General features: G+C 41.9%; 1 protein-coding gene across 6 annotated transcripts in view; it reads right to left on the bottom strand.

Moving 5' to 3' along the window:
- Window positions 1-6,254: 6,254 nt before the first annotated feature.
- TGFBR3 (transforming growth factor beta receptor 3) overlaps window positions 6,255-16,549 on the bottom strand; it is a 232,166-nt gene continuing 221,871 nt past the window's right edge. For all 6 annotated transcript variants that reach the window (XM_072649068.1, XM_072649069.1, XM_072649064.1 and 3 more), the window contains one exon: window positions 6,255-10,301. In XM_072649068.1, coding sequence (XP_072505169.1) covers window positions 10,186-10,301 — 116 coding nt within the window. In that variant the 3' untranslated portion in view covers window positions 6,255-10,185. The remainder of the gene's footprint in view (window positions 10,302-16,549) is intronic.

The raw sequence follows: 16,549 nt of genomic DNA on the forward strand, positions 1-16,549 counted from the left end.
ATAAATAAATTGGATATATGATATAATCTCAAAATTCAATGTGTCCCCAGCAGAACCAATTCTTTTCCCTAAGGCCCATCCTGATTCCCAGATTCCTCACCTGTTTTGTCCAGGGCACCCCCATCCCTTCAGGTTTGCAGGCTCAGGGTTATTCTCACTCTCATCTAACACTTCCCATCAGCTGCTAATGTGACCATCTCTACCTCTACAACAAGCATTTCTCCCACGTCACTTCTCTCTACTCAAAGAACCCAGTTCAGGCCTTTATCACCTCTTTCCTGAATTAATAAATAGCCCATTAATTGGATCCCATTCTTCAGGATGCCCCCTCTTTCTGATCTGTCCTCCTCATTGCCACCAAAGTGATTTCCCTAAAACTTGAGTCTAACTTTCTCACTTTCCTACTCACCAAACCCTAATGGCTTCCTCTTACTTTTGGGATTTAAAGATTTTTCACAACTTGATGCGTTTATTATACTTTTCCAACCTTATTCCTCTTTTCTCCGCTCCATAATAATGCATTTTATAGTCCCACCATATTAGCTGTCTCATTGGTCTCCATACATGACTTTCCATCTCCCAGCACTGCATAGAGCTACCCTTGTGTTTGAAGCTCCCTCTTTCCTCACTTTTACCTCTCAAATTCCCTGGTTTCCTTTAAGATTCAGCTCAAAGGCACCACTTTGTGTCTGCATCTTTTCTGGACCTCCCCAACTGCCAATAGCATCTCCCCTCCAAGATGACCGTACATGTAGAAAGGCAGTGTAGCTTAGCAGAGAGCATGCTGATTTAGAGGCAGGAAGACCTGATTTGGAATCCTGCCTCAGATACTTAAGAGAAGTGTGACCTTGGAGGGAAAAATCATTTAACCTCAGTTTCCTAATCTGAAAAATGGGGATAATAATAGCACCCACCTTTCAGGATTGTTGTGATGCTAAAATGACATCATACGTGTAAACAAACCACTTTGCATAATCTTAAAGCCCCGTATGAATGACAACGACTATAATTGTGGGTCTTTTGTACACGCCTGTTTATGTGTAGATTGTAAACTCCTTGCAAACAGGGATTACTATGGCCTTGTTTTTACATCCCTAGCACTTAACCGGTATACAGCAGGCACTCAGTAAATGCTTATCCATTGATCAATCTTCGGCTGTTATCTTGACGATTGTATGTTGGCCAGTAGGAGACAAAGCCAAGTCAAGAAGTTAGCAAGCATTTGTTAAGCACCTACTATGTGCCAAGTACTAGGTCAAGAGCTGGGCATGCAAAGAGAGGCAAAAACGGTAGACAGATGTTGAAGTGGACAGAGTTAGATTCTGTGGCGTCAGGGTCCTTCCTTTAACATGGAAGTTATTTACCTCATGGTGCCCCAGGAAACTCCACTAAAACTACAAGTCGAAGAAGAGTTGCTGATTTGTCAGTCACTCAATCAGTTAATGTGTATTAAGCATTTACCATGTAGCAAGTCCTGTGGCGATATAAAAAAGGTAAAAGACCGAGTGCCTATCCTCAAGAAGATCACAGTCTAATGGGCGGACAAGATGCAAACAACTGTATACAAACAAGCCATGAAGGTGGAATTTTAGCCGAGGCTTGAAGAAGTATGAAAAGTTAAGAGGTGGAGATAAGGAGGGAGCATACCAGGCAGGGGGCACAGCTGCTGCCAAAGCCCAGTGTCAGGAGATGGAATTTCTTGTTAAAGGAACAGTCAGGAGGTCAGTGTCACTAGACTTCAGAGTACATAGGGGGATGTAAAGTGTGTGAAAAGGTGGAGCAGGGGCAGATTGCACTCGTAGGCAGTTTTCTCATAAAAGGAGTTCCTAATACACATAAAATCACAGGTCTGGATAAAACTTGCACATAGTAGGTGCTTCATGCATGTTCCTTCCATAAAAAACACTGATGTGTCAACATTCACTCATTCTCAGCATCAGATAACTATACTGTTGGAGAAACTGGAAAAACCCCAGGCCCAGAGGGGCCAGAATTCTGGGCTTGAGCCTCTAATCAAAAACATCTCTGAACTGATTTGGCAAGCTCTCCACACATTCTAAGGAAAACCAGTGGAAAGCAGCCAGTTCTGAAACCACCCCCAGCCCTGAATCAGCCACGCATGTGTCCGCCAGGCAGGGCAGGCCACAATCCAGCTACACCTTCTCATCCTTTCAGACTCTTGGGCCATGTCTTCTCATAAATCCTCCGTAAGTCCAGCATAGCCATAGTGACTGAACAGTCACATGGCACTTGGAGGTATGTAAAGTGCATCATGTTCATTGATTCGCTTGGTTCCTGGGAGGTAAGTACCACCCTTCATAGATTCATAGCTCCATGTTTCTCAAATTCTGCTTCAAGAAACCCTGGATCGCCCCCAAGTTTGCTGTTGATATTAATGAACTTTATGTTGCTTGGTAATAGGCATCAAAAATAATCTTAGAGGATTTTATTATAACCCTTTGTTACAGGATTATACAATCCTGTCAACTTTTTGTATGACTGGCCAAGTGATTTCACCCTCTTTGCCTCAGTTTCCTCATCTGTCAAATGAGTTGGAGAAGAAAATGACAAACCGCTCCAGTATCTTTGCCCAGAAAACCTCAAATGGGGTCACAGAGTCGAACATGACTGAAAAGACTGAACAAAACTGCAAACCTTCAGCAGGGTTCTGCCAAAGTTTTTATTTACACTGAAAGGTTCTACCCCTGTGGAAAAGTTAGATATCCAATCTCCTTGCTTTAACAGATTAGGACACCGGGGACCAGAGATCTAGAAAAATAATAAAGAACCTCAGAAACCATCTTGTCCAATTCCTCTGTTTTACAAATAAGGAAACTGGGGCATGGATAGAGGAAGTGACGTGCCAGAAAGTGCCAGAGATAGCATTTGGACCCAACATTTCTGACTTCCAATCTAGGGCTCTTTCTCAATACTCAACTCAGTTCATCTCTGGCCTGTGGGAGAGGTGAGTGACTCAGAATCCTCCTGTGCCCCTTTCCAGTGTGAGTTATTTTTCACTACTCCCCTGATCTGCCTTTACGGCTTCCTCATGGTGACAGAAGCTGTTTCTGTTACCCCTCCTGGCTCATGCCGAAAAGCAGAAAGGGAAAAGACCAGCCAGTCAAAATGCTCCGGGCCTGGCTGTGTTGAAAGGTAGGTTTCTTTTTCCCCTTCTTGGCAACACTAATTAAGTTACCTTTTCTTAAGATCGCAGTCTACCTCAGAAACAGTGTCAAATGGCAAAACTCCTCTGAAACCCCAACTCTCAGAAGCATTACTTTCTCCAACTAATGGACAGATTAGTCTCTTTTTTATTTTTGTTCCACTTTCCACTTAGGGAAAAAGATCTCTCTGCTGGTCAGTCAAGAAAAAAGGAAGGAAAAAGAAAAAAAAAGAAATTTATACGGTAACTTAGTTGTATATTTCAAAGGAATTGCAAGTTGTACATAATGGATTTGCAGTTTCATGAGCAATCATCTTTTTTTATTGTGCTATGTTATAGAAATACTTGTTTTATTCCATAAATCTAAAATAAAATAAATTTTAAAAAAAGAAGGTATTTCTCTGCAGACCCTGTTCTTGGCCTCAAAGAGCTTGTGCTATGGGCCCTTGTGTTTCTGATAAAACAGACATGGGAAGCTCTGATCCCCACTCTACAAATGGTTTTTATTATTATTTTTTGGTATGCTTTTTTAAAAGTTACCATTCAGGTGCCTCTCTCCCTCGACTCTCCCACTCCACCAAAAGAGAATTTATGTGGGACTTTTTTTCCCTTTTAAAATTCAGCAGCATTTCAGCACTTGTTGAGAGTACAGGCTGTTCTTTAAAGAAACTGTGTCATAGACAGTTTATAAACTAGAATAAGGAACAGAAGAGAAAAAGCAGCTCCACCCAGATTTCTAATTGGGACGTTTATTGAAGTGACGTTGGGTGTTTTTTTTCTTCCAAAGACCAGATCAAATACCTTCCTCCCGTTTCTTTCTGTGGAGGCCCAGGCAGAGGTGCCATCTTCAGGGATGCCTTATGGGGAGGCAGGTTCCTAGGGGTGGCTGGGGCTGGAGGGATCACTGTGTGATTTTGAGAGCTAACCACACACACACACACACACAGATGAGAAGTCTGAATAGGGTAGATATGGATAGAGTGCTGGATTCAAATCCTTCCTTACAGTGTATATATTTCCTATGTACAATTATTTGCATCTTGTCTCCCCCATTAGAATTCAAGATTCTTCAGAGACTGTGTTTTGCCTTTCTTTGTATGCCCAGCGGCTTGGCACAATGCCTGGCATACAGCAGGCGCTTAATAAATGGTTGTTCCCTGACTGATTGCCTCTGTTTGATCCTGGGCATCTCATGTAACCTCTGAGGACTCAGTTTCCTCATCCATAAAATGAGGGGTTGGATTAGATGGTTTCTAAGAGTCAAATCTATGGTAAGACAGGAGATGGGCAGGTTGAATTAAAAGCACACATTCAATGAAGGCCCCGGATACATACTGTATTTTGTATACATTATCTGTGTGTCGATTGTATTCTCTCCCATAGAATGTAAGTACCCCAAGCACAAAGGATGGCTGATTTTCAGTTTCATAATTTCAAAGCCTGGCATACAGTAAGTGCTTAATAAATGTCAGTTGAGGGAGAGAAAGAGAGGGGAGCTGGCAGAGGGAGGGAAAAGGCAGGGGGGAGTCTGTTGAATTTGATGGAAATGGAACCTCTTTGCTTCTTCTCTACGGCGGAGAGGTATCATCCCCAATCACCCTGGCAGGCGGTGTTCTCCCTAAAGATGGGAGTCAAACCCCAAGGCTGTAAATGGAGAAACCCATTAGAAATCAAATCAAGCTGTGACCTTGTGAGGAAGGGGAGGTGATGTCATCTGAGCATGTGTGAGCTCAAATCCATGGAAGTGAAATGAACCCCCATGTGGGATCAGCAACTCGGAGAGCGAAGTTGGAAAACAAAAGGCATCAGACAGCATCCCCTCTCCAAGACTGGATTAACGAGGACCGAAAAGACATCTATAAAAATGACCCAAGCTGTGAGGCTGTTCTGGGACATTTGTGATTCGGTACAGGCTTCGTTCTCTTTTTTTAAAAAGAGAAAAAAGAAAGGGAAGCAAGGTCTGGTCTATGTTTTCCTTGTAATTGGCACTTAGCAGTGTTTCCTCACTCTCCAGAAAGCCTGTATCATTCACAAATGACGAGAAGAAACCAACACTCTATAAATGGTGTTAGCTTAGCTCATGTTCTGAGTTTTTATATCCTGACATTTGTCGGGGTGAGGGGAACAGAGGAGTATGGAATTATATGGTATAATGTGCAACAGACTAGAAAAGGTTTTCTTTAAATCAACCATCAATCAGGTTTTGATTCCTCAGATTATTAAAAGACACTTGTTTTAAAAAAAATCCTCAACACCAAATAAATCTGATTCATTACAATGAAAGTTTTATAAGTGGTGTGTGTGTGTGTGTGTGTGTGTGTGCGTGTGCGTGTGTGTGTGAAGCAATCACTCAATCAATCATTAAAAGAAATAAGGATCCAGGATTCTAGGTAAGGAAGAAAGGTGAGTGGTACAGAGGGATTCTCACTACAGTAAGTATCTTGGCTTTCTTCAACTTCTCCAAAAATGGCCTTGGGTGGTCCGGCAGCCAAGTTTGGCAAGTTGTATGGGCCCCTTTCTTCTGGTTTCCACTACTAACCAAAGGGCTGGTGTAAATCATGACAGCACAAAGGATAGGTCTGGGCAGACAAACTGGACTGTGTTGTACTTTTTCTCAGAACCAGAACCAGTGTCAAGGAAAAAGGTTGAACAACCAGGACTCAGGAATAGCTTTGTGGGCCCACTTGTGGTTTTTTCTGTCACCTAACCAAGAAGAAGAAAGGCAAGCCTATATGGTGTAAGGCCAAGAGGACTGGCTTCAGAGGCTAGATAAAGGTCTTGGGTTCAAAATGCGGTACCTATCATTACCTGTATGACCTTGGGCAAATCATTTCCTCTCTGTTTCCTTATGTGTAAAATGAGACAGTTGTATTTGATGACCTCCAACGTAGCTTTCTATGCAGTGCAGAAGCTTTTCTAAGCTCCTAAACTGTTCTTTACCCACTTTCTTTTCAGGGATGAGCCCTACTATTCCCCTTCTACATTCCCCTCATTAAACCCAAGGGAGGTTGAAAGATGGAATACAAAGGAGACAAACTTAGAAGAACAAATTATGTCAACTTGATATCAGTATTTAATGACAAACCAGAACTTTTTGAATAATTGATATATATCTTTATTATGCACAGAGATAAAAAGAAAATAACACCATGGTTATCAAAACTATACAACTTAGCAAGTTCACAAGTCTGCCAACATACTGAACGCAGAAAAGAACGCAAAATTACAAAATGGCGGGGGGGGGGTGTTCAAACTGGCCACAGGGATTTAAGGGGTTTTATTTTTTGTTCCCCTAGATAATAAGAATCGGCAATGGATTCAGGCTCATTCAGAAGAAACTAAGGAAAGGGACAGGAAAGAGAGAGAGGAACAAGAACAAGAAAGAGATAGAAAGTAAAGAAGAAGAGAGAAGAAGATAGATGAAGAGAGAGGAGAGGGGAAGGGGGGACGGAGGGAGAGAGAGAGACAGAGAGAGAGAGAGAGAGAGAGAGAGAGAGAGAGAGAGAGAGGAGGGAGAGAGAGAGAGAGAAAGAGAGAGAGAGAGAGGGAGGGAGGGAGGGAGAGAGAGAAGGAGATGTATTGTATATGGAAATTGACCAACATTTTCTCAAAGTATCTGTTAATTTCATGAACGACCCCCATGCAGGACAAACCAACAAACACACATACACTTAAACGTGCGCTGATGAGCGCACCCACACACACACACACATCCACAACCACCCACACCCACATGCATCACCCAACAGAAAGTGCTCTTTGGCACGCCCAGCAGTACATATTTTCTTTCAAACCCTGAGGTAGATACATTACAGAAAAGACCAGTACAACACACATCACAGAAAACATTCAGGGCACGGAGATTACAATCATGGTAAGAGACAAGCAGACAACCACCTTCCCATAGTAAATGCTTCCCAAGGATCGAAACAGGGAAGCATCAAACTTCTTGCAGGACAATCACACCTAACCGTCAGCATGTTGCTAAAGCAGTTATCATCTGTTACTCAGACAAGATTTGAACTCAACAGACTAAAACAACTGACCTCAGAATCTTAGTATTTAAACCAAGAGAGTGTTCCTAGTTAAAAAAGAAAAAAAGTAAGTACAATGCATTGTAGGTAGAAATATTTGGCTGATATAGAACCCAGAAGAGCTTTAAGAGAAATTTACAGTAAATATTACAGAATGAGGACTTGTGCTTGTATTGTATCAGAAGGGTGACTTAAGAAGCCGTTAGAAATGGTGCTATGAGAGCTACGTACATTCTTGGACTAAGGCTGTTGTCGGCTGCAGGGTGGGAGAGGAGGTAGGGAACACCTGCCTCTGTAAGTTTTGTTTTATAGAAATATCCCAGAAGTAATATCTGATAGCATTCATCACCTCAATAACCTGCTATGCTAATGGTCCATTAGTTCAGATTTCTCAAAGTGAATAATCGCACAGACAGGTGGGGAGGACCAAATGGATATATTCAAACAGATCTGAAATAGAAGTCTAAAAATTTCAAAAACACCTCTTCAATTTTCTTTCCTTCTTTGAAAACAAATAGAAACTTTTGGTTTGTCAGTCTGTAAATATAAATCTGTAAATTAGTTTAAAATTAGAGTAAATTCTTGATAAAAAATCACTGGTAATGCAGCATATTTCTTTCAAAAATATACATTTAAATATCTTACAAAAGATTTTAACCCTTTCCACCTATGAAATGGATTTTCTAATAGTTCCCATGAGAACAGATAATTTTTTTTTAATGACAGAAAGGGTTAAAAAGAAGCAAAAAAAAAAAAGTTGACCAAAAGAATTCACAGTAATTGAAATTAGACATTTCATACTGAGTAACCTAAATTTATCGAAAACACTTAAATATATCTTTGTACACAAATTTAATGTAGTAAAATATAGTTATAAGTGACTTAAAGATTCGTCTTCCTTGAAGACATCTTTTAAGATTTTTTTTTAATACATAGACTATACTAAAACAATACATTCAGCTGAAGGTTAGGCAAAGCGCATTATTCCCAAACACAGGTAGCGTATTTTTTAGATTCCCTACTCTGATGCCTATGTGTTTAATAACAGAAAAAACAAAAAACAAAAGGTCCCAGAAGCAGAAATTTCCCTGCTAACCCATACTTCTGGTCAAGTCTGGCAAATACATAGTTTTTTTCATTGATCAATATCTCAGTAAATGGCCAAACTAACTATTTTAATAGAAAGTAGATTGATTTGGGCTAAATAGATCTGATAGCCTCTGAACAGACTGAATTAACTCTGCTGGATTGACAAGCCTCATTCCACTTTGGCCAAGTAGCTGCCATGAGGTCTTTGGTGGCTACTCAGAATTTGGTGTCTAGAAGCCTGCTGGTGGAGAATCAGGCACACCACATATTGCTTTGAAGGAAATGAGATTGGCTGGTGAGTCTGAGAGGGTGGAAGTTGGTCTGTCCTGCTTAGGGAATTCTAAATAATTTCTTTGGGAATTCTAGAAAGTGGCTAAATACAAAATTGGTGATGAAACTACCACCATCAGTAAATTATTTGGTATGAGAAATTTCCTCTGGAGGATTTTTTTTCCATCAAACACAGAGGTATCAGTAAAGCACATTTCAATTGCATTATAGAATTTCATTTCATGAAATTTACCTCCAAGTTGTTTTAAGTTTGGGATGTGTTTAGAGCAAGGGTACCAAATAAAAAAAATCAAAATAAGCATCCTGCTTCCATGTTTTGGCATAAATTTTTCTCAGAGTCAATTATATCCAGTAGTTTAACAGAAACTACCATGCATTTGCATCTTTTAAAAGTTTCTGGTTTTGTTCTTGTTTTTTCAAAAAATTTTATGTATATACATACACACACACACACACACACACATATATATATACATACACATATGTATGTATATGTATAATATATAAACTGGGCCTATAAAGTTTTGACCTGTTTTGCAAGGGTAGAGCTTATTACCCAAAATATACACACAAGTAAAATCCAATTAGGAAGTCCTACAACATTTTCAGAGTACCACTAAACTCATTTCTTCTCAACCTAAAAAAACACTTGTGGCAGATTAGTTATCACACCCATGCATTTCTATGCATTTAGACGTGTTATCCTGGGACAAGCTCTTCATGGGGTCCAGTGCCAAATTCTGTCCTAATCTGGACACTAGCCTAAGATGGAACACAAAGGCAAAAGGATGTACTAATTAGGAACTGTAGAGCTTGGTCACAGTCCACTGAGAGGGACAGCACGTGCAAAATCTCCACTAAGATAATATTGCTGCTGTCTTAGCGCACGTGTGTGTGTGTGTGTGTGTGTGTGTGTGTGTGTGTGTGCATAGGTCACTTGGAGTTGTTCTGGCCCACAGCACATGTAAAAGAATGTTGCCTTGATATGGGTCCTGAGGTGGTTACTAAAGGCAGGATCCATCACATAAACACATGTGAAGCTTCAGGGCATGTAAGAACAACGTGGAAAAGGCACTCATCCCAACAAAGGTATCTACTTGGACGCAGCCCAGTGTACCATGAACTATTTATATCCAGAACTTAAAATGTCTTGGTTTTCTTTTAAAGGAATCTTTTGGTGACATCAATCTTCCTTATTACTTAATTCTTTCAAAATTCTATCCCTTTACCAATTCCTTGAACCAAGGTAAAAGTAGGAAATCCCAAGGAAGGGGATTTTTTTTTTTTTTTTTACAGATAAAGCAAGGTTGTATGTGTTTCACATTGAGAAGCCTCCAATCCTCCTACAAGGAGATAACAGCTCAGTGAGACAAGGAGTTTTGGGGTTTTTTACATATATCCTGACATGTCAGGAAGGTCCAAAGACCATGATGACCAAGGTGGGGTAAGATGGGGATGAATATATTTGGTGATTTTTAGCATTCAAATCTCTTCTCTCCAAAGATTCAACCTTTCAGGTTTGGGGACCAAGCCTCAATGAATGGACAATCCCTTGGAACCGCTGCCCTCCTTGGTGAGGCTGTCTGGCTTTCCCGCTGGTCCATGACGTTAGGTTGTGCTGCTGGAGCAGGGTGTACTCTGGGTGCTGCCAATGCTGTGGGCAGCGCTGCTGTTTTCAGAAGCAGGAGGGGAAGTAGGGACTTGCTGTCTTCCGGCCGTCTCTCCTGTTCACCAACAAGAACAAGAAGGGAATTATGTAGGAATTCTTAAAAAGAATACATTTTCCTCCTCTGCCATTTTGTTTGATCCACTTCCCACCCATGGGCACAAGCTAGGCAGGAGAGGAGACATGGAAGAAACATGATTTTCCAATTGGTTAATTTAAAAACCCCCTGTGAAAAATCACAGTTTTCTTGTATTTGGTCCATGTAAGTAGAGCAAGGATAAGGAGACAAGGTAAGAAGGTCATGTTGGTCTTGGAGTCCCAAAGACCTTGAACATGTATCAACTAAGTGACTTTCAGCAAATGATGAAACCTCTACGTGCCTCAGAAAAGTACCTAGAACTTATCTAAAGTTAAGGAGACTTTTCAATTTGCAATAGTAAAGAGATCTCTCACACCGGGAGTTTCCTACATGACAAAACTACTGATCCATGCCACAAGTGGAAATCTCCTAGCATCTTGTTCTGATGATGTTCTGATGTGGCATGGAGAGGACTATGGCCAATAAGTCTATGAAAATGGGGCAGATTCTTCCAAGTCCTACAAAACTGGGGAAGTCTTCAAGAACCAACTTCATGGAGGTCAGAGAGGCCCATCCATTACTTGGTGAGCCACAAGGGGTCAATCATCTGTCCACGGCAAGTGCCAGATACCACCTACAAAGGAGTTTCAATCTGCCTGTGTGGAGGGATCACCCATACTGGAGGAAAGCACTCTGATTCTTGGGAGCTGGCCATGCAGGATCTAGTCTCCAAGGCACAGCAGCTGAGGTTACAGTGGTTGGAACCACTGACAGGTAATTAAAGCTGTCCTTGGGCAAGAGAAGTGGGCTTCTGGGCCTGAAAACACTGGAGAGGTGGCCAATGTCATGTCCATACTGCATGAGTTAATTGTCCCAGAGACAACTCTTTCCCTTTTCTAGTACAAATAATTCTTCAATAATGATAATGATAATGATGAAGAACAAATATACAAATAATTCTTCAGTAATAACAGAAATAATAAGCATTTATATAGCAGTTTAAAGTTTAAAAAGCATTTTATAAATATTATCTCATTTGGTCCTTATAACAACCTCAGGAGGTGTGTGCTATTTTTTACCTTTACAGATGTGGAAACTGAGGCAGGTAGAGGTTAGATGACTTGCCTAGGACCATGTCAGTTGCTTGGTTTCCAGTGTTAGATCAGACTGTTAAAAACTTTGTGATGGGGCTTTGTAATAATGTGGGTGCCTTTTCAGGATGTAAAATTTCACTTAATTCCTTTCAACAAGTATTTCTTAAGAGCCTTCTAGGTAAAAGGTACTGTGCTGGGTACTAGAGATACAAAGGTAAATAGAAGTAGCCCTGCCCTCAAGGAACTTAGATATTACTGGAAGAAATTTACATTCTATTATCTATATTCCTTCCTTGGGATTTCCAATTTTCACTCTGGTTGAAGGAGTTGGTAAGGAAGTAGAACTATGGAAGAATTAAGTAATAAGGAAGGGTGAGGTCACCAGAGGATTCCTTTAAAGGAGAATCAAGACATTTTAAGTTCTGGATTTAAGTAGTTCATGGCAGCTTCCACAGTGGGCTGTATCCAAGTTAGATGCCTTTGTTGGAATTAGCTGTGTAGTAGCCACATGAACATAAGATTTTAGGGAGAATTTTATTAATGTTCAAAGAAGCCAACCTGCTCTAGACTGCTCATTCATTCATTTACTCATTCATTCCTACAGGCCTAGGTCTATGCGATATCACCAGTATAGGGAACTCCCGATATTGAAACTCCTATGACACAAGCTAGCAACTCACCCTATAACTGTAATCTTAGAGAACTGCTGAGGATATGAAAAGATGTGGCTTTCTTACAGCTAGAGAGAGAGAGAGAGAGAGAGAGAGAGAGAGATAGAGAGAGAGTGTGTGTGTGTGTGTGTGTGTGTGTGTGTGTGTGTGCATGTGGGAGGAGTGGGGAGTGTTTGTATATGTGTATATTGGTGTTTGTGGGGGGGTGTCTGTGTATGTGCATATGTGTGTGTCAGTATGTATATGTGTATATATGCTTAGACCCAGGTCTTCTAGACCTTGTGACTAGATTTAAAGATAGAGAAGACCCTATGTTCATCAAAGTTCTTAACCTGGGATCTGTGAACATTTTATAAAAAAAAAATTTGATAATGGGATTTCAATATACTTGGTGTCCTTTTTATTGAAATACAAAATTAATATGCATTTTATTTTATGAACTTAAAAATATTCTTTCAAAAAGGAGTTGAGAGGCTTTACCAGACTGGATACAGAAAAGGTTTTAAGAGCTCTTGATCCAGTCCCATCCCTTTATTTTACAAAAAAGTAAACTGAGAACCAGAGAGATTACAAAACTTGCCTAGGGTCCCACATGAAGCAAATGACAGTCAGGATTTGAACGCAGGTCCTCTGGATTCCACTGCAACACAGTGCCCCTCGCTAATGTGCCAAGCTGTCTCTCAGATTGAATTCATACTGTATATTCTAAGGGCAGGGGGAGGGTTAGCTTCCTTGCATGCGGTACCTGTAGGCCAGTGTATTCCCTAAAGTCCAACACCAAAATTCTGCTCTTTCTTCCAGGCTAGTACCCCAACGGTTACTTCTGAGTGATGACTGAGCATCCACTCACACAGCAAATATACCATTTTTCATTACACAGTCCACTGCATTTTCAGTAAACTCAATTCTCTTGCCAAATGTGCAAGGCATGAGCAAGGGAGGAAACTCGGGCTGCACACATGGTTTGCATTCATCCCAGAAGAAGGTACTTGCTCCAATTGGCCTCAGCCTTTGGGAAGCAGTCTCCAGGGTTTTGGTCCCCAGTGGCTGGATGCATTCAGAGATAGACTTTGCATTTTCTTTGCAAAGTCAAGGCCTTCTAAAATGCGTTATCCTCTCTGGAAAGCCCCAGGCAGGTCAGATCTGTTTACAAATGAACCTCCTTCTTCCTGTCCAACTCTAACACACATCTCCAAGTCAGAGATAAGTTGTATACCTCCCTTCCCCCACCCCACCCCCTTCATTCAAGCCAAAGATTCTGCCTGGAGAAAGCTGGAGCTTCCTTAATACAGGGACTACAGCTCCTTCCAGTCCCTTTCTATGGCCCCTCCAAGTTTCTGCCAGAAACCCAGCGAGGCCAAATGCGGACCTGGCCCCTGCTGCTTCCCTGCTGCTGGGTCTAGTTACAGCAGCGGTGTCACCATCCTGCAAACCACACAGCCTCACATATTTCAGCACTAAGCCCAGCCTAGCGAGGAGCCTGCTCTCTGTGCATCCAGTCCTGGCTTTGTTTACCCAGAATGCCTTTTCTTTTGGGGATGGGAGGAGGTGACAAGCAGGGTAAGCAGAGGGTCCTTTAGAGGGGGAGAGGCATCATAGCTATGCTGGTTTTCTCCTTTCTCAACAACTGATATGTGCCTCTAGGCCTGGGGAAGCTGCAGCTGATGGATACTGAGGAGGGAGGTGCAGGCTAAAGCCAGCTAGGAGGCCATACCAAGTCTGACACCAATAGGATGAGCACCTGGGAGCAAAGGAAAATCAGAGCGACTTCTATGCTGAGTAGTTTGGGAAGTGGGCCAGTGAGTGGCTGCAGCACTACCAACCGAGGAGAGACAGGGAGAGGAAGGAAGGGAGGGAGGGAGGAAAGGAGGAAAGAGGGAGGAAGGGAGGGAGGAAGGAAGGGAGGGAGGAAGAGAGGAGAAAAAAGAAGGAAGAAATAGAAAAAAGGAAAGAGGAAAGGAAGGAGAGAAAAAAGAAAGAAAAAAGGAAGAAAAAGGAAAGAAGGAGAGAAAAGGAAGAAAAAAAGAAAGGAAGGAAAGAAGGAAGTCTGCTACTCAGCTCTATGGGGTGGGAGCAGATTTAGGGGTCAAAGGTTTATCCCAGTCCTTGACTTCTGAAAAATTCCATTTCAGGCAATTAGGTGGTACTGGTTCTGGAATCGGGAAGACCTGAGTTCAAATCCTTGTACATCTTACCCAGCCTTGGCCCATGGTCTACTACTTTTATATTTCCCTGGTTACTATGCCAAGGGGCAAGGTGACATTGTAGACAAAATCCAGCTTTAGAATCAGGAAGACCAGGGCTCCCATCCTGCCTCTGACAAATACTGACTGTCCAACGCAGAAAGCCACTTCATCTCTTGGCCTCCCCAAATAACTCTTTATAAATTATACAGTATGAAACCACAAGTCCAATTTTAAAAAAAATTACTATATTAGAATCCTTATCAACCTGCAAATCTTCTCTGTGGGGCCATTTTCCCTGGCTGTCCCCCCCCATGCCTGGAAGGCTCTCCTTTCTCACCTCTGCCTTCTCTGACTTCCTACAAGAAGGCTTTCCCTCTGAGACTTCTGTTCAGCTGATTCTGTCTGTATCTTGCATATAGATACAGTTGTTTACATGTTGTTCCCAACCCTCATCCTCATTAGAATGTGAGTTCTTAAAAGGCAGAAATAGCTTTATTTTTTATTCTATTTTATTATTTTAGAATGGTTTTATATTCCCCAGGTAGTTAGCATAATACCTGCTATGCAGCAGGCGCTTAATAAATGCTTGTTAACTGACTGACTGGCCTATAGCACTAATCGCAAACTCTCTCTCTCTCTCTCTCTGTCTCTCTCTCTCTGTCTCTCTTCTTCCATCAGACTTTACTCCATTAATATTTACTCCAGCTACAGAAGCAGCCCCAAACTCCAGTTGTAGCCTTTTTTGTCTCGTTTTGATAAAGGATGTGGCATAGAGAGAGTTCATCCAAGGCCCGCCCCCTTGGAGCCAGCGTCCCTGCCTGAGTTTAGCCTGAGCAAGATGGCCAAGCCTCAGTATTGACAGTAAATAACGTTTTCCCCTGGTGAAGGAGACATGTGCTCGCTTATTCACACTTCGGAAGAGGGCCAGCTCCATTCCCTGCCCAGGAAGTCTGAATATTTGCTTTCCAACCTCTGTTTGCCAAGTACAATTTGTTGCTCCGTCAGTTTATTTTAATCAGTTCCCATTAAAAAGTTCTTTCAACTTCCAGAATTTTGGAAACTCTTGACCTGTTCATGCAAAACACTTTTGCTTTATACAAGGGTATTTACTCCACGCTTAAAAAAAGGATGGTGGGGGATGGGAAATCTCACCAGCTGGAGGAGGGGGCAGGTGTTTACCAGACCCAAATGCTGTATTTTAATTTCTGGGGTTGAGTTGCAGCTGATAGCTTATTTAACAAACAAAAAACCAACAAAACAGCTTCTTTCTCTTAGTACCTGCTTGGAAATGTTGCCAATTTCTTTCACACGTCTCTAATGCACTGGGCTATTTTCACATCAAAACCGTTATGGAATTTCTGAGGATGGCTAGTTTATAAAGCTTACTTTTCAAAGAAGCTACAAATGAAGGTTGTTGGGTTAAAGGTCCCTTCCCCTTAATGTTAGCAGATATCCTTTGACTTCTAGGAGGGGATCAACCAGGGAAAACCGGAGAACTCCCCTACCTGCTTCTGGCTATGTATGATTCATTACTGGGTTGCGTCCCTCCCACCCAAATTGGTTGCTGACATGGAATACCACACTGGGTAGAAAAAGGAAGCTTGTGTCTGTCAGATCTCTTAGAAGCAGATTTCAAGAAGATAAGATGTGATTCCAGGTGGGAGGTGGAAGGGAAAATGGTCCTTTCCTAACTTGGAATTCTAGTGGACCACTCCCACTATGGGAGAGCCAGGCTTGTATCAGAGGCCTCCTTTTATGTTTCCTTTCCTCCAGCAACGACCAAGTGAACATCAAATGGTCCTGGAATGCAACTTCCTACTTTGGAAGCATCCAAAAGGCAGTGCTAGAGCTGAACTTAGGAGCAGGCAGAACAGGTAATTGCCTCCTTGGGACCTGAAGAATCCAAGAATCCAATGTAAATCTCACCCTAAGAATCTAATGCTTCCTTAGATCCCAAGTAGGTAGTCTGTTTGAGAAGACTCTCCCCCAACCCCTCCCTGAAATTTCTTCCTTGGACAATTTCTTTCAATAATCATGACACTGGGGCACCCAGGTGGTGCAGTCAAGAGAGCATCTGCCCTGGAGTCAGGAATTCAAAGTCAGCCTCAGATACCCACTGGCTGTGTGACCCTGGGCAAGTCACTTAATCCCTATTGCCTCCAAGAAAGAAAAAAAAAAACCCACGATGCTTTTCTCCCAGCATTTGCAGCAACATCAAAGGACAGCAGAAAGGGCTTTCCCTGGTGCCTAAAACGTGCTCCCTTCTTCCCTCTAAT

Source organism: Notamacropus eugenii, chromosome 2, assembly GCF_028372415.1.
Source record: "Notamacropus eugenii isolate mMacEug1 chromosome 2, mMacEug1.pri_v2, whole genome shotgun sequence".
NCBI lineage: Eukaryota > Metazoa > Chordata > Mammalia > Diprotodontia > Macropodidae > Notamacropus > Notamacropus eugenii.